At 38.9% G+C, this 18075-nt stretch overlaps 3 protein-coding genes across 10 annotated transcripts; 2 read left to right on the top strand and 1 right to left on the bottom strand.

Annotated features, from left to right (window-relative positions):
- Positions 1–1401: 1401 nt before the first annotated feature.
- parla (presenilin associated, rhomboid-like a) lies at positions 1402–5792 on the top strand. Of its 2 annotated transcripts, XR_005444300.1 has the most exons (11): positions 1402–1526; positions 2297–2477; positions 2580–2678; positions 2762–2894; positions 2997–3092; positions 3196–3345; positions 3662–3732; positions 3823–3924; positions 4112–4173; positions 4272–4369; positions 5207–5250. XR_005444300.1 is itself a non-coding variant. In XM_038718124.1 (10 exons), the coding sequence occupies exons 1-10, from the start codon at positions 1447–1449 to the stop codon at positions 5319–5321; spliced, it is 1125 nt and encodes a 374-aa protein (XP_038574052.1). In that variant the 5' UTR covers positions 1402–1446; the 3' UTR covers positions 5322–5792. The 2 variants fall into 2 exon arrangements, 1 of the variants encoding a protein (XP_038574052.1); XM_038718124.1 differs by lacking the exon at positions 4112–4173 and having other exon boundaries at positions 5207–5792.
- Positions 5793–6173: 381 nt separating this feature from the next.
- Positions 6174–9308, bottom strand: extl2 (exostosin-like glycosyltransferase 2). Of its 5 annotated transcripts, none has more exons than XM_038718129.1 (6): positions 9187–9274; positions 8448–8684; positions 7814–8262; positions 7660–7730; positions 7378–7493; positions 6174–7280 (listed from the first exon to the last, which is right to left on the bottom strand). In XM_038718129.1, exons 3-6 carry the CDS (start codon positions 8244–8246, stop codon positions 6875–6877), a joined length of 1026 nt encoding a protein of 341 aa, XP_038574057.1. In that variant the 5' UTR covers positions 8247–8262; positions 8448–8684; positions 9187–9274; the 3' UTR covers positions 6174–6874. The 5 variants fall into 5 exon arrangements, with proteins under 5 accessions (XP_038574057.1, XP_038574056.1, XP_038574053.1 ...); XM_038718128.1 differs by lacking the exon at positions 9187–9274 and adding an exon at positions 8905–9159; XM_038718125.1 differs by lacking the exon at positions 8448–8684 and having other exon boundaries at positions 9187–9308.
- On the top strand, positions 9257–12814 carry zgc:110366 (uncharacterized protein LOC550476 homolog). Of its 3 annotated transcripts, none has more exons than XM_038718132.1 (8): positions 9257–9393; positions 9554–9635; positions 10104–10352; positions 10533–10634; positions 10709–10800; positions 11269–11451; positions 11564–11623; positions 12065–12814. In XM_038718132.1, the coding sequence occupies exons 2-8, from the start codon at positions 9560–9562 to the stop codon at positions 12158–12160; spliced, it is 858 nt and encodes a 285-aa protein (XP_038574060.1). In that variant the 5' UTR covers positions 9257–9393; positions 9554–9559; the 3' UTR covers positions 12161–12814. The 3 variants fall into 3 exon arrangements, with proteins under 3 accessions (XP_038574060.1, XP_038574059.1, XP_038574061.1); XM_038718131.1 differs by having other exon boundaries at positions 9535–9635; XM_038718133.1 differs by lacking the exon at positions 9257–9393 and having other exon boundaries at positions 9409–9635.
- The last annotated feature ends 5261 nt before the right edge of the window (positions 12815–18075 follow it).

The following is an 18075-nucleotide window of genomic DNA, read 5'->3' as shown; positions in this document are numbered from 1 at the left end:
TTAATTACCTTAACTCCTAAATGGCTTTTATTCTTTTCTTGCTCTAAACAGCATTTCTCTTAAGTATTTCAGTCAAGTTATTGCATTGGAGGGGAGCCCTAGTTGCTCTGCAGACACTGCAGTGCAGCCTTCTCGCTGTATACTCTACCTTCTTCACCTATTTCTGGAGTCACTGGCAAGCTTATAAGAAGTTTGTGGAACTTGTCCAGATTCCAGTAGCAACACTTGCCATCAATATATGCTGTTCAGCTACTGTCCAAGGCTTCCACTACTTTCTCTCTTGTTTGAATGAATACTTCAGTGTGTATACCATTTTCTTTTGATAGGAAAAAGAGTCATTAATGATGTTTTTATTAATATTGACATGAATTTTTTTTTTTTTAACAGTGCTCTCACTTTTAATCTCCTCTATGCTCAAACCTTTTACATTAATTTTACTTTTCTTCTTGTAAATATATCTGCAGTGGTGGAATAAGTATTTGGATCCCTTTTAGAGTGTGATATTATTTTATAAATCTTTGGATTATTATTACTACAGCATTAATGTGTCATTTTAACTGCTCTTTTATACTGTTAACGATAGGTCGTTTCTATTCAAGTGTCCTAGTAAGTCATGACAGCGCGATAGTGAACCAGATGCATAATACCACAACCCAGGAACTGAAGCAGCTAACTGGAATTCAGCCATCATTATTATTACTAATTATTACTTATTATTTACATATGTAATTTTCCTACTGTGTCGAAATGTGTACGGTGAGAAAGACCTATGGATCATATTTTACAAATTGTTCATTACTAATGGATATAAAATTCACATGCTATCAAATAAATGTAGTGGAGTAAACTATAATTCACCCTGAAATGTAGTTGAGTGGAAGTATAAAATAGCTCAAAACTCTACTCATGTTCATGACTTGAAATTACTTGTGAAAGTACTTAGTTATTTTCCATCCCTGATTTTACTGGCTAGGCATTTCACATCTGACAAATCTGTACTTTAATAGGCCACCAGAGGGGAGTGATGTGCTACCTATGGAAATAAGATGTTGTGCCTGCAGCACACAGAGGTCTTCTGCTGCATTCGTGTTCTGTCAATTATTATTTCAGAATCAGAATCAACTTTATTGGCCTAACATACTACTTTTTTTCCCAGTAGCTCTCAGTGTACACACAGTAAACAGAAAACAGGCAATCTGTGTATACTTTTACAAATAATGCAAGGCATCTAATAGTGCAAATAACTAAATATATAGAAAATAATTATTTATTTGTAGTTAATATAAACAATCCATTGCCTCTCCCCACATCTCCAAAAAAGTAGGCTACTCTTTGTTTATACAAAATGAGCACTGAAAACAGTCGGAGCTTTTTTCAGTCTTTGAACGCAGCATTGGCTCCAGTCAGGGCAGTGGGACGGGCTTCCGGCAAAAGGTCATCACAAACATGGCGTGGAGAGGATGTGTGATGAAATGGGCCGAAACACAGTTCATCAGAACAATCAGCACTACTTCACGAAGCTCCAGGTGAGCAAATATAAAGCTGTTACTGTCGCGGGGTCTGTCTAAACAAAACAACAGCACTGACAGGACGCGCTTGTGCCATTAACGTTACCTAACTGTCATCGTTAAGAGATCCACTGGGCAGAAGACAGCTGTATGTTTCGTTTGTTTACAGAAATAAAAAGTGCAGTACCAGCACCGTTCGTGTTATCTGTCTTTTACAGTTCAAGCGGCATATTATTTAGCTCCTTAAATCTATAGTCAATAACGTTAAGTCTGGAGTCTGCATTTCACCTATTGTAGCATTTTATGGTGCTTGATAATTAAATTATCAGGTAAAGGGTGTTGGTCATAGTAACCATAATATAGTCCACAATGTAACCAATGCATATGGAAACAATGGTTTAAACAATTAGTCAATCTACAAATAATTATTCAGCAACTACTTTTAAAAACTGACCTACCGATTAAACGTCTTTTTTTCTTGTCTTGTGTGATAATAAACAAAATACTTATAGGTTTTAGACCGTAAGTCAATCAAAAAAACAGTGGCAACATGAAGACGTCACTGTGGGCTTACAAGGATTCATTAGTTGCAGCCCTACAGTTAAACATTATATAACATAGTTAAATCATCACTTAAAGAGAATATGCTTCACAGTTTTCACTGCAGGGCTGTGACATTACTTTGCCTTATATCATACAGGTGATGTTCATGGCATTCTTTTACCAAAGCTGTCTATCTGTAAATTGGGTCTAATCATTTCCTCCTGTGTCGACACGCTTTTCGGCAGGCTGAACCCCTGCAACCAACAGAGGTGCGGTTTCCGTCGGGAAGCCAAAAGGCCAGATACAAAGAAAGGAAATGTCACCCAAGAAACAAACCCTTCACCCTCTGAGGCTGGCGCACCACGTCCCCCACTTTCTCTCAAAGCCAGGCCAAAGCTCTTCAAACCACTCATGTTTACAGTAGGGGTAGGTCATCCCATTTTTCTTGTAGAATGAGAAGATAGATGCATGCTGTACTGAGATTTGGTGCATTTTAATTGCGCTGGTTGTTGTCTGACTCCATGTCAGTTTACAGGCTGCTCCTTTGGTGCGGCTGCCATTCTGCAGTATGAGACCCTGAAGTCAAGAGTTCAGACTGCAAAAGAGGAGTCAGAAAAAAGGTCACGGGTGAGCTTTTAATGATACAAAGGGCTCGCTCTCTCCAATGTAACTTATAGGCTGCTTACAGTGAACCTTTCGTATATTTCCAGGGCTCCCAGGACATGGCATATTGGCATGACTGGTGGAACCAGCTGTCAGGCTTCCAGCGACAGCTCATCCTTCTGGTATCCATGGTGGATGACTTCTGGAGCAACCTCACAGAGGGACAGAGAACTGTCACCGGTAACTTATTTTGCAGACACAGACTCACTTTGTCCCTGCATTTCTTCAATATGAGCCTACATTTCTTCATAGTCAGGAGCTTTCCTTATTACTGTTTTCCAGGTATCATTGCAGTAAATGCTGTAGTCCTGTGTTGCTGGCGGATCCCTTCAATGCAAAGAAGCATGATTAAGTACTTCACGTCCAACCCAGCCTCCAGTGAGTATATCTGTTATACCTTCTTTTTTTGGGGGGTGGGGGGGGTAATATTTCCCATACAAGTATGTTTAATGTTTCTGTACATATTTCCCTGTCCCACCAGAAACACGGTGTCTTCCCATGGTCCTGTCCTCCTTCAGCCACTACTCCATTATCCACATGGTGGCCAACATGTATGTCCTGTGGACATTCTCCTCAGGAATTGTGACTCTCTTAGGGAAAGAGCAGTTTCTTGCCGTCTACCTGTCTGCTGGTGAGTTGAATAAGGAATATAAATCCAGCATAAAATCTGTCTCCTTTAATCTCTTACATAATCTATTTAAGGTTAAACACACGTTACAAATAACTTAATCTTCAATTATTTAGCAAAATGGCTTCCTGAATTTCTAACTCATTAGAGTTAGAGTTTAATAAATGTGGTAGTTGGAACCAGCTGGTAAAATATATGGGCAATATGACGAAGAAGAGGGGAAATGAAACTGAAAAGGGGATGAATTAAGATTTTATTTTTATTTTGGGGTGGTGGGGGAGAGACAGCTTGTTATCCTAATCATAATGTGTATTTCCAGGTGTGATTTCCACTATGGTAAGCTACATGTGTAAAACTGCTACAGGACATCTCCATCCATCATTAGGAGCGGTAAGATTTTTGATAAACTCTTCATACATTGTAACACAAAAGAAGTACACAAATCCTAATCATTTGACTTGTCTTTTGTTTGATACATAGTCGGGTGCCATCATGGCAATAGTGGCCGCAGTCTGTGCTAAGGTGCCAGAGGCCAAACTAGGCATAATCTTCCTCCCCATGGTCACTTTCACAGCAGGAAATGTAAGTGACAAAAAGTATGCATGTGTGTCTGTTTGTGTTTGCAGTCCCGGCCCTGGGTGGGTGGGCACCATGTATGGTTTAACAAATTGTTGTTTCTGGGTTACTCGGTGTATTGTGAATGTAAATAGTTTTGTAATTCATACATTTAATAGGGTGTTTACATTCCCATGTTGTGTTTTCGCTGCAGGGAAGAGATGTGAATCTGTGCATGAACAAAACGGACTAGGTCCAGTGTGTGTGAGTGAATGTGTAAGTATGCATGTCTGAATGCATGGTAGATAGTTGTATTTGATTTAGTGCAGGACTTGGTGTGTAACTTAAGGTTCCTGTCATTGTTCTGTCTTAAGGCTCTGAAAGCGCTTGTTGCCATAGATACAGCAGGACTTATACTGGGATGGCGGCTGTTTGACCATGCAGCTCACCTTGGCGGAGCCCTGTTTGGAGTGTGAGTGGCTTATGTTCCTCTTTATGGCTCTCATAAACAACAACGATTCAAAAACTCAGATAATGTATAACTGATGGACCGTGGCCAATAATATGAAAGTGATTTATTTTAAAGAAGAATGTCTGTAAGTCTTGTTACTCTAAATACATCAGATGCTGTTGAGGGAAAAGGTTTGGGGTTAGGAGTTAATTCTTGAACAAGGTCCATTTAGTATGTGTTCTTGAGCTTTCAATCGTATCACATGATCTTCATCAGCAGGTGGAGTTATGAGGTGAGGGCCATATTCATCATGTGCTTTAACTGCTTTGAAAGAAATTGAAATTTGAAGGTTTAAAATTCCAACTTGGGCAAACTCCATATGCTGAAGAAGACCAGGTGATACGACCGAAAGCTCCAGCACTGCTTTTAATGGACCTTGGAGTGTTCTTGTAGTTTGACCAAGTAATTTTAAGTCAAGGTCCACTTACCAGCCTCTTCAGGTTCTTTCACACATCTACCTGTCTTCATCAGCAAATGTACAGAAAAACGGTTCAGTTGTCATCAAATGAACCAAGTCTGGAATTTCAGTCGTGATAACAGCTGTTGAAGGCACTATTATGAAACAATTACTGTAAAAATAACTATATACCGTAATAGTACATTGTTGCTAAGTTACTCAGATTATAACATTTTATGTGATGTTTTTACACTTTGTAAAAACATCGTTATTGTAGTTTGAACTTTATACTGCTTATGGTGGTGTAAATCTTTTATATTATTGGACTTTATACGTGGTTTGGCAGAATCCCTTCCTGCAGTCACTACATTTTAATAGTCTCCATATATCTCATCCTACAGATGGTATGTGGCATACGGTCACAAACTGATTTGGAGGAGGAGGGAACCTCTTGTGAAGCTGTGGCACGACATGCGTTCTCCAGGGGCCGGGGGTGGTGGACCTGGGCCACGATGAGACTACGCAAGGTCTCTCTGAACCTTTTTGAAAGAAGTGAGGTCGCAGAGTTACCTCAGAATATGCAAAGACACTTTTATCCACCAAGAGGGATGTTATTGTTTAGTGATAAATATAGTTTTTCATTCAAGGTTTGTAATGAGCTTAAGCTTATTTGTTGGTATGCAGAGACCTGGAATTTGAAAAATAGGTCAGACCTCACACCTGGTGTTGCAATCGAGATGTTTACAGTGTAGACTGATCGCATCTGTTTCCCTGCAATTAACTTCACCTCTCTCCTACCTCTTAATAATCCATATATGCTTAACCTTCAGCCTTCCTGGTCATATTATTGAAAGCAATTGTATAAGCCTAGACAGAAACAGCTGATACAATTCAATGATTAAATCCATTGCTGAATCCAATGTAAAATACAGTCCTGTGGGCTGGTCTTGTATGTTGCTATTAAAACTAGATTTTCAACAATCACGAGTTAAGTTATATTTTTATTTAATGAAAGAGGGAATCGGTCCACATTTAAACAGACTTTACCTCGTCATTTTAGTCAAGTGGGAACTCTTTTAAAAAGGTGCCAAAAACATTGCAGAGGATGGAGCTTGGTCAATAGAGTAGACTCACCTTAAAGTGATGCTTACTTCTGTGCTGTTCATGTCAGAAAGAAAATGCATCAAAATGTCATTCATTTTGCTTGCTAAAGCAGACCTTTACAAACGATGTGGAAAAAGGTCACCACCCACTCCTGGATTTGCCGACTTGATTCTTCGATCATTCAGTACATCTCAGGATCTTGACCTCTGTTCACCTGCTTCAAGATGTTCCTCTCATTATCATAATCATGAGTTAATCCACAACTTTTGTCCAGAGAAAAAGTGTTTGTTCTTTATTTAACTGAATCACATGAGACAGTCCTACAAACCTGAAAAATGTGCACACATAAAAAAACCCATCATGATTGTCCACACATGCATAGTACTGTACATATAGATTACATTGAAAGGCACATAATACTTGCATTACTTGTATTTTATTCTCCGATACACACTTAGGTGGGGATTTTTTGGGGGGGCCAAAAACTACTGCATGCGGATATCTTAACATTTATTTTATAGGGATTGTACACAAGCTCACCTGGAACGCATACACAATTACAAATAGTGAAAAAGAAAACTTGAATGACACATGACACCAGTGTTGTAAATTATGTTTTACGAACAAGGCACATCATCAAAGCAGACACCTGCTGACTATAAAATAGCTGCACTTCAATCCACTCAGGTTAGAACGCACTGAAGGAAAGTTTAATCCGACTGGGCCATGTGTAGAAAGTTCTTTAACAATCATTGCTGCTGTCCAGAGGAAGAAATATCATCATAGTCCTGCTGATTAGGTAAATGATGGTTTCTAGTCACAGATCACATGAACATGAGAATATCAAGTTCTCAACCTAATCCCAAGCCAAGACAGACTGTTAATCAAACACAGACTTATCGCACTGCTACTTGAGTCTGTCTTCTTTCAATCTAATAAAGCTGAGGGACCGATGTGGCAGTCCCTCAGCCTCTACTCTTGTGGTTGGCATAGCTGGGGAAGCCAAACTGGGAGACCATCAGGTTGGAGAAGCACAGTGGCATGAAGCCATAGATCTGTGTCAACTTGTTCAAACAGTAGGATCTTTGAAGAAGGTGTTCAGGACGATGCCACATACCCTGGTACCCGCTGCTGGCATCCTTTTCCAGGTTGCGGAGGTCCACAGGTTTGACAAAGACCCCAGAGGGTTTGTTAATGCTGCCTCTAGACTTTGAGTGTTTCCTCATGTGCAGCGCTACAGCAAAGTTCATTGCAATGTCGTCACAATTCTGCGTTTCATCCACCAGCGCGTGCACTGCCTGAGGCTGGTCCTGGAAGAGCTGCAGGTAGCGGCGGTGGAAGAAGGCAGCACCAATTAACACCATGGAGTATCTGCAGTGAGTGGATCAACATGAAAGTTTTTAACACCTTTCACATCACATGCATTTTACGTGGAGCTTTACAAAATTGTAACAAAAGAAAAGCTTACTTGTCACCTCCAGCTGTTTCTGGGTCCTGCAGTTCAAAGCTGCCGTAACTGTACACTCCTCCTGGTGTTGAGACGTGTTTCCGTGGGACAAATCCAACAATCTGGTCTGGAAATTGCTGTGGAATCAAGGATAAAACAACTTATGTTGTACCTGCTTAGGGCAATCGCATTATGGACGGTGCAGTTAGTTAGTTAGATGCTGATGCATTTTCATTTACATAACCAATCAACAAGTTAGATAGAGAATGTTAATCCCTCATATACATTGTACCTGAAGCTTACCTTCCAGACGGAGAAAGCAAAACTGATATCAGGAACACTGACCAGGGTGTCGTCATCCAGCATCAGCACAGCTAAGGATTAAGCAAAAGTCAAACAAACGCCACTGAAAAAAAATGTTGAAACAGACAAAATGCCAGGTGAAAGATATACTGACCATCTGTATCTATCTCAGGGAATGGTTGAAGTCTGTTGCGCATTCGATTGCTAGTCTGCTCCTTGAAGGCCACGGGGACTGGATGAGGCCCCAAAGAGTTCCATAACTTCAGGGGTGTGTGCTCCCCAATGTTGTTCCAGACTATGACAATTCGCCGAAGATGAGGCACTGCCTGGTAATGGTTTAGGAGTTTGAGTAAAATGTCTGTGCGGTTGTAAGTTTGGATGATGATGGTAAACCTCTGCTCCTCCTCTGCACTGTCACCATGGCGGCCCTGTGCAGGATTCTCCTTTGGAGATGTTGCCCGCCGTAGCACTCCCAGGACACCAACGCCTTCTTGGTCCTCAGCGGGGGGCAGCAGAGCTGTCAAGGCTGCACCGACCAGGAGTAGCAACAGGATTGGCCAAACCAAATACGTTCGTCGCAATCCCATGCAGCAACGGGAGACCCTGCGGGGGTTCACACACATGCAGGACATCCCATTACAATATGCTCTAGGTTTTGTCCCTCCTAGCTGAGATATCCGAGAACGCAAGCATTTAAAATAGACGCCACTTAGACTAGATTAAACAATGTTATTAGACAAAGAAGCATGGCTTTACGCAATGTTACTTATTTTTATGGAAACACTTACTGGATTCATCCTAAGGATTGCATGTCCACGTCCATGCTCTCTGAACACACTACTGGCTCTCAGAAAATACTAAAATGACAATAGACTGGTGCACACAAGCAGTGCTGAAAGTAAGGTACAACTGTTGATGAACTGTCAACAGCTGGAGACTGCTGTAGGTTTATTTTTTTGTTAAAGTCCCAGAACAGTTTTCCTTGAGGGGTCCATTATCTCACCTCTGCACATACCGAATTTGTTCTGCAAAAAATCAAATGAAATGTTATCTTATGTAAACACTGCCTTATTGTTGTTATTTATAACTTCTACGTTTTATTTTGTTGAACATAACGTTATCTTAGAATATAACTTGCATAACGCCATACCTTGAGTTAACAAACTGCCATATAGCTAACGTTATTTATTTACATTTAGCACAGTAAAAGTGACATTTTATTTCTTTCCATAACTCTAAACTCACCTCATTTTGTTGGCACTGTAAACAAACCGTTTGCTTTACATGGTCGCCATGTTGGCTGACTCTCACCAGAGAGCCTGAAAGCAAAGAGCTCTTACACACTACCATTCACCGCAACTTACTGGATGTCACAGCTCAAAAATAAACGACTGCATTGCTGAAAAACCTGCAAATTACCGACTAACGTTACATGACAAATGCGATTTATTTCAGACTGTGTGTTTACTTGTCTATGTTGTAGTTAGTGTCGTTTATCAGTTTTGATCACTTGTGCCTTTGCCTTACCTATTGGAAACCGACGCCATCTTGGATCACCCATAGGCTTGAATGTCATGTGATTTGATTTTCCGTTGGAGGCAAACCTCCACTCCCAGAGAAGCTAACTCCGTAAACTACTTCACATGCAAAACCTGAAACTCGAAAGTATACTGCTTACAGCAACGCTCAAGTACATCTCGTTATTGGTGCAGTGATTAAAATTGTTTGTGACAGGTATGTAACGTTACAATTAACATTAAGTGCTTTGGAAAGTTGTGGGTAAGTTAACTTAGTCGTAAAGTAGCAGCTTTGCAATAGGAGCTAACGTTAATAGATGAAGAAAACAATAAAATAATAATAGTTTATGTAATTCAGGGTTCTCACCACGGCACAGGGGAACATGTCTTTTGCACCACTGCTGAGATGTCCTACAGTCCCTCTTTCCAATGGTCTGCAGATTCCAATATTTGGATTAGGTGCGTTTTACTTGGGTAGATATTGGACGTGTCTCATGACAATAATGCAAATAAAAAACACAAAAATGCACACGCATTGTATCGTGTATCAAAATATCATAATTTTTTTTACTTTTCTTTTTTATGTATATTTTATTTATTTATTTATTTAACATACAATGTTGTTTAAATAGGCGATTCCGGGGAGGAACCCTAAATGGGAAAGATGACTATACGATTATGCTATATTGTCCATTGGCAACTCATAAACATTTACACATACAAAAAGTAAAGTATGTCTCTTTTTTTCTTGATTGTTTATTTTCCTGGTGTTTTTTTTTAAGAAGTAAAATCTGTTGTGGCAGTAAGGTACTAAAACCTTTCTGGTGGAAAAAAAAACAATAACACAGAAACAATAAGACCTTTGAATTTGAACTGAACTGACATTGCTTTTGACTCCCAATATTTTGTCTAATATCTCTATACCAGGCACATCACATGATGGCGGATACTCTCATGATGCCATTGTGTATGCACTCACTGAATGTGGCGTACGCCACATTGACACAGCAAAGCGCTATGGCTGTGAGGAGAAACTGGGTAAAGCTATCAGAGAAAGTGGGATACCACGAAGTGATCTGTGGCTCACCAATAAATTGTGGCCAGGGGACTACGGGTACGAAGCTACAAAGAAGGCCTGCCTTGACTCCTGCTCACAGATGGGGGTGGAATATTTTGGTATGAGTTGTGAAAGACATGTTAAACAGAAACTGACAGAAACATTTTTCTGTGTTATTGCAATAGCACCTCTCTAATAATGGTTCATTGCTATTTAATGTCATGTCAGTCTTCATTTGCTAACAGTGAATGCAGTTTGTTGTCTTTCATGAAAAATTATCACCTGCCCCCCTTTTTCAGATCTGTACCTGATGCATTGGCCAGGGTCATTACAACCTGGTTGCTCCAACAGGGAGATGAGAGCTGAGACCTGGAGAGCTTTGGAAGAACTTTATAAAGAAGGTACAAAACATGGAAGATCATGAGTGGGGTATTTCATATTTCATAGAGCATAAATATCATGTTTGTCACTATAGGGGTGTGCCATGCTATTGGAGTGAGCAACTTTCTGGTCCACCACCTGGAACAGTTAAAGGAGGACTGTAGTGTCGCGCCACATGTTAACCAGGTAGAGTTTGTTTGTTTTCAGAAAACTCTTAATAAGATTAAATGTGTTTATTTAGCAAAAAAGCCCTTAGGGTCATTCAGGCCTGGTGTGTGAAAAAATTGGCTTGTTGCAGAGTTGATATGAAAAATGTAAGAAGATATAGTATGTACAAAATATGTACAGTCCGAATACCCTTTTAGTTGTGGTGGTGAGGGAGAAGTAGCTCCTTCATGAGGGTTCCCAGATCCACACTTATAGTTTCCATCCATAAAATTATACTGCTTCTCTTGCAGTAGAAAGAGAGTATTGCCCTCCTCCCTGCCCCAATAACCTTTGTACACCTGAATCTTGTAGGGTGCCTTTTCCACTTAAAAAATCTGGTGTGTACTGTTTATAATAGCATTGGAGTATACAAGTAAATGTTGAGCTCAAGTGCCTACATAACTTGCTTATGATGTATGATACGTTAAAAATGATATGACCCATCAGGTGGAGTACCATCCTTTCCAGCAGCCCAATCAACTGATAGAGTACTGTCGTCAGGAGGGAATTGTGTTTGAAGGGTACAGTCCTCTGGCCAAGGGTCAAGTCCTCAGTGACCCAACTGTTCTCCAAATAGCAGAAAAGTACAGCCTCACACCTGCTCAGATCTGCATCCGCTGGAGTATTCAGGTTGTCACATTGTTGAGATATGTTCTGCCTTATGTTGATTTGGCCTAACACGTTTTGTCTCTATGTGTAAGTGTTCTACCCACAATGCTATTGTTTCTCTAATTGTCCTTAGAATGAAGTTGTCACAATACCAAAATCCATCAAAAAGAAGAGGATACAAGAAAACTGTCAAGTGAGTTAGAAATGCAGAGCACAACATGACTGCGCATTATATGAAATGTTCTAACTGTATAAAAGGCTAAGAATGATTAATTATGTTGAGAGACCTGTCAAGCAGGTGTGATGACAAAAATACATGTAAAAATAATAGAAACAAGGCAAAAGGTTAACATACATAATTTGAAACACATTTTAATAAATGCATCTGACAAAATGAATTATAAGGAGCTAAGCAGAATACTCTAGCATAGGCCTGAAATGAAACTGACAGCAAATGGAAAACTGGGAGATTAATTCAAATAGTTCTCTGTAAAATTTAGTAACAATAACCAGTTCTCTCTCAGGAGAGCAGGAAGTGAGGCAATCTGAAGCCAACTCTTAATTTCTCATCTCTAATGACACAGCCATTCATTTTCTCATTTCACCTGTTACCTCTCTCGCACGCATCCTGTAGGTCTTTGGGTTCCAGCTGGAGGAGTCGGACATGGCCGCTTTGGGCAGATTACATGATGAAAGACATGTGACTTGGGATCCAACAAACGTGGAGTAACGTTACGTGAGAAAACTCAAGAGTGTGTTTGCCCTAGAACTGGTTTTGTCGGTAACAGTTGGCAGTAGAACTAACCTTGAGATTGTAATATGATTTGAATTAGATTGTTGATCATTAGCTTTGTGTGTCACATGTGAAGCTCATTCAACTCAGCTCTGTGAAGACAAACAAAAGGACCAAAAGGTCTTTAAGTGCCTTACTTTATAGAAATACTGTAACTACTAATATAAAAATGATGATGTAAGAACGACTAGATGTTACAATCATAGGCAACATAGAAAAGGTGATTTTAGCAAAAACAAAAATGCCTTTGTTAAAATAAAGCTGTCACAGAGGATGCAGGTTTGTGTTGCAAAATTTGCAGGTTTTCCTTACTCCAAGATTTACAGGCTTTACCAGAGGACTTGCAGTTCATGGTCAGGTTACTTTATTTGTACTAGTAGGTAGATTTGTTTTGCAGTATTGTTTATTTACTGTACCTATTTTTTACCCCTGAAATGACCAGGATGCATTTCCTATGAAAATGTATAAAACCCTTTCACCCTGATCATTTATTTCTCTCAGGTAAACAGTGTACAGTACTGTGAACCACACCTCATCTGTCCTTGTAGTATTTATATTTCAGGAAATAAATGCAATGTTTTACGTACTGACCAAGTGTGTGTTGTCATGTTGGCCTGATTTATAACTAACCTGCTCTCTAGTAGTAGTATGTATTGCTGGATGAGGATTCAGTGACAGAGTTGGATTTATAATCTTTAATCTTAGACGAAGGGGAACCAGACAATCAACAGCGTTACCTCAGCTTGTTGGACGGCAAAAGCCACAACCCAAGAACAGGAGAGAAAAGGGTCAAGGGAAAAGAATATCAGATCTGCCCAAGTAAAAGTGACCATAAACAACTGTGTGAAATGCTTTATACTAGTTTGCAATCACCACAGCCAGTTTTTAGTTTGTCTAAATACGTTCTTATTTTTGTATTTATAATGTGTTCACAATGTGACACAAAAACCATTGTTAAAATACAAAACCTTTTTTTCATAAAGTAGAGAAAGCACTGATATCCATGATGCTTGCTCTAAAGACATTTTGGATTGGATTTTGAGTCACTAGGTTACATTCCCTGAAGCTATTGTAATAAAAACTTTAGATGTTAAGTAAGTGGACCTTGGATTCATATTGTTTTGTCAACTGCTGTTTTCAAGATCAAGAATTAGCAGTCACCTTAGATGAGAATGGATTATAGAGGTGCTAATTCAATTCTATGGTAGTTGAATTGTTAGTCACCTTTACGTTAAGTTGTATCTGTTTTTTATTCATTCTGTACTGATGTGGTAGAAATGTACTTATTGAATAGTAGTTTCATACCAGATGAGAGAAATGCAGCGACTGTCTGTTGAACATTTAACGCACTTTACGTCATCACATAAAGTGGCTAGAGGTCAGGGTGAATGTTCAAAGGCAAAGTTGCCCTTTAACTGAACTCTGGTAAAATTAAAAACTATGATACAAAAATTCAGAGTTAGCAATATCATTTAATCTTTCCCCCTCAGTCACTAGGTTACATTCCCTGAAGCTATTGTAATAAAAACTTTAGTTTTAATGAAATTATTGATGTAAAACAAACAAGCAATGCCCAGTTTGACCCATGTAAGATTTTAATGATGATTTTGAGCCGCTTAAATATTTATTTATAAAGTGTATGTTCCACTTTGACAATAAAAACTGCTCTGCGCCATGTGAGACCATGTGAGATTTCTTTAGTTTTCAAGTCGTATGATGGTATTGAAAGAAAACAACTGTTAAATTCATAGATTCACCTCTTGCAACAAGGCCTCTACATGCAGCCTGGTCGCTGTAACAGAGATTTGAGAGCTGAGGCCTGGAGAGCTTTGGAAGAACTTCATGAAGAAGGTAATAATACAAGGAAATACAAGTTCGTAACATATAAATTACTAGTTGATTTATTAACCAGTGTTGTGGCAAATGTTTATATATATATTTTTTTGGATACAGTGATCACCTCAACCTGTGAAATTACCAGGTTACAAATCAACATATTTACAATACATAATGAGTATAGCATTTTATTTATTTTCTAACATCTCTTTCTGGCTGTGTTCCTAAAGGGTTGTGCCGTACAATTGGGGTTAGCAACTTTTACTTTAAGAATTTGGGTCGCATGAGTATCAACCAGAACATGCCAGCTGTTATCATAAGCATCGTTATATAAACTAATAACTTCATCCACCCTCAGGTGGATCCCTTCCAGCAGCCCAGTAAGCTTATGGAGAACTGCCGTCAGGAGAGCATCGCATTTCAGGGGTACTGTCCCCTGGCCAAGGGTCAAGCCCTTAGCAGCCCCACTATTATCCAGCTGGCACAGAAGTATGGACACTCACCTGCTCAGATCTGCATCCACTGGGGTAGTCAGGTAAAATAAAAAGGGAAATGAATGGGAATTGTATTTGCAGGAAGAAAACAGTGTCCGATTATTTGGGTGTCAGACTAATATTAAAATGTTTCATATCTAGTCAGGTTTAGAGGCTATTCTGCTCTATTATGAATATCAGTTCATAAACATCAAATTCAATATATCTGTAGAAAATACCGGCACAGCTACTAAAAAAACAGTGATATTAATTCATGTATTCCTCTTAGAATTGAGCCATTACAGTGGCCTTTTATTGTGGCCAGCCTAAGGCACACCTGTGCAATACCCATGCTGTCTGATCAGCATCTTCATATGCCATGCCTGTGAGGTGAATGGATTATCTAAAGGAGAAGTGCACACTGACAGATTTTGACAGATTTGTGAACAATATATGAGAGAAATAGGCCTTTTGTATGCATAGAGAAAATCTTTGAGTTCAGCTCATGATGAATGGGGGCAAAAACAAAAGTGCTGCATTTATAATTTTGTTCAGTGTAGTAAAGACTGAGAGCAGTGCAAGACGAGTCCTTCTTTAGACAAAAGTCAACAGAGTTTTTCTCTTGAAATATATAAAATAAAGCCTAAAAATCTTTTTAAGAAGTCTAGCTGACCAGCACCTCAAGGTAATTCTCAACTATAGCCTGTCTAAAAGGTCTCAACAAACACATCTACATCTGATGTCTGTTATGTAGAACAGAACCTGGTCAGGTATAGTAGAGGCATAAAAAAAACAACCTATAAATGATAATACTGCTCATACTCCTGTCAATTCAACACTTGCTCGGAAGTCTTTTACAATCTTGTGCAGTCCCCATCTTGTATGTTTTATCAGCACCCTGCTATATTAATTGCGCTTCCCGGATGTTCTCCCCTCTTTGTACAGTAATGGCTGCACCTTAACTCAAATAGTGGCAACAGATGATTTGGTAACTATTTTAAAGGGACTTGGGCAGTGTGGGCTTCATGTTAAACAGAAACTGAGCCACAGTAAGAGCTATGAAAAATTCTGTATAGTCAAATATACAAATATTAGAATAGCATCAATGCTTCTTGAAATCCTTCTAAGGAGTGTACAGTATTCCTCACTGTGCTTTAGATAAATGTTCAGTAATGTTTTGAATGGGTGATTGGGAAAGTCAGACATTTTATCTTGGTGTTTGTGAAACCAGCGTGAAATGTGTTTAGTGGTGGGCATGAGCACATTTTCATATTCTGCATATTTTGAGGCTCCAATAACAACATTCAGCACAATGAGTAATCCAAGAACGCTACCTATACAACTTGGATCCATTTGATGGATTAGTTTTCAAATTAAATCTAAGTGTAGAAAACAAATTCTCTTTGTACCAAGTCCAAAGCATACAATATTTGATGACAAAACAATCAACTCAAAATCCACTTACTCTCTCGTTCTGGAGCTTTTGAATTTAGGAGATGAAGGCCTTAAAAGTTGAGCTAACATTGACAAGAAGTCCTTCAGATGCTCATTATCAATCAGGGAATGTGTTAAGATCTATAGTTCTTTGACAACTAAGCAAACTATCTGCTGAAGTAGACACTCAGAATGTTCAAAGAGTAAGTGGACCTTGGATTCATATTGTTTTGTCAACTGCTGTTTTCAAGATCAAGAATTAGCAGTCACCTTAGGTGAGAATGGATTATAGAGGTGCTAATTCAATTCTATGGTAGTTGAATTGTTAGTCACCTTTACGTTAAGTTGTATCTGTTTTTTATTCATTCTGTGCTGATGTGGTAGAAATGTACTTATTGAATAGTAGTTTCATACCAGATGAGAGAAATGCAGCGACTGTCTGTTGAACATTTAACGCACTTTACGTCATCACATAAAGTGGCTTGAGGTCAGGGTGAATGTTCAAAGGCAAAGTTGCTCTTTAACTGAACTCTGGTAAAATTAAAAACTATGACACAAACATTCAGAGTTAGCAATATCATTTAATCTTTCCCCCTCAGCTTAGAATCACTGTTGTACATAAGTTACACTTTGTTTTTAATTTCACAGGTTCATTTTTTTTTTCTCTCTTCAAACTTCCAGTTTGACCTTCCTCTCGTATCAAACGAAAAAAAAAGCAGATTGTATTATACAAAAATGCAAACCAATTTTCACACAGTGAATTCTCTTACAAAGTCATAAAATGGCGTAATAATGGCTACATCCACATTGGAGGAAGATAATTCTAGACATTCCTTAATGGAGTATAATATACATATAAAAACTTCTTTTTTCTTGCTGAAATCAAACCTGTACCTTAATTTAAGAGATATTTTACAAGGGAGTAATCATATAAAATAGCCATTTGCGAATTTCCCCAGAAAGTCAGGGAATAAAATGTGAGCCTCAAACAGCAGTAACAGAGTTCAGTGGTCAAGGGTGGGAGTGGAGGGGTTAACTAGATTTATGTAAATGAGGGGTAGAGGCAGCAGTTCCACTCAGAAACAAAAACACACAGGAGATTGAAATGAACATCTTTGCTATTTACTAGATAGTAAAACCACCCCATACGTCATTGTATGTCAGTTCTGCTAAGCTAAAGGTGCTGTGGTCTCATTTAGACCAGCAGGGACCTATCAGGTAGAATCAGCATTGTGATAGTTTTGGTTGACTTGCACTTAGAGAGTGAGTAACAACGTATTGAATTAACACCATTAAATGTTGCCAATTCATGGAATTATAACCGCAAAATTAAGCTAGTTTGCCAAATTTCTGGTAAATAGTTAAAGTCAAAGAGGAAGAACAAAAATTGTGTGAATGTCACTCGGATGCTCTTATAGCTGTTGAATACACATCAGGTCAGATGATGCATTAAAGACTGTGAGACTTGCAGGTCGGTAAATTTACTCAACTATTGCAGAAACAAAAACAAGAGAAAAACAAACAAACTATGGACCCAGCTAAGCCAACAACAACTCTTTAAAAAAATAATGAAAATACAGAATTTTGCTTCAAATCTTGAGATTTGCATTATTGCAGATTTGTATGACTTTTTCAAGGGAGGGATTGGGGGGGGGGGGGGGGGGGGGGATCTACTAGAGTCCATCTGTATGACTAAACCATGCCAATTCAGTGTAAATTACTATTTGAGATCACCTCATGCTCCTAAAGCAAACAAAGTAAGGGAGCATTGCAAGAGGATTTAAGGCCAACCTTTTATCAGAGACTTCCTGAATATCCTCTTGAGGACGGGGGTGGGAAAAGCCCCCAACACTTTTCTAATACCTCAACACTATCACCCAGTACAGCACACTTTGAGGAAGAAAAAAAAAAAAACTTAGGGTACATATTCTACAATACAATCTAGCACACACAAAACATCTCCATAAATTTTCCAAAGTTACAGAATTTTGTCTTCTTCGGAAGCATAGTCTATAAAGAACATCTTTGTTTGAACACAAAAGATTAAGTGAACACACATCAATGCGCACAGAAGTCCTTCATCTGGGAAAGGATAAAGTCTGTGTTGGC

The sequence above is a fragment of the Micropterus salmoides genome, unplaced genomic scaffold, assembly GCF_014851395.1.
Source record: "Micropterus salmoides isolate LMB-PRFRI ecotype aquatic unplaced genomic scaffold, ASM1485139v1 Ms_hic_scaffold_14, whole genome shotgun sequence".
NCBI lineage: Eukaryota > Metazoa > Chordata > Actinopteri > Centrarchiformes > Centrarchidae > Micropterus > Micropterus salmoides.
The sequence above is the reverse complement of the archived record's forward strand: the minus strand, read 5'-3'. Positions and strand labels throughout refer to the sequence as shown.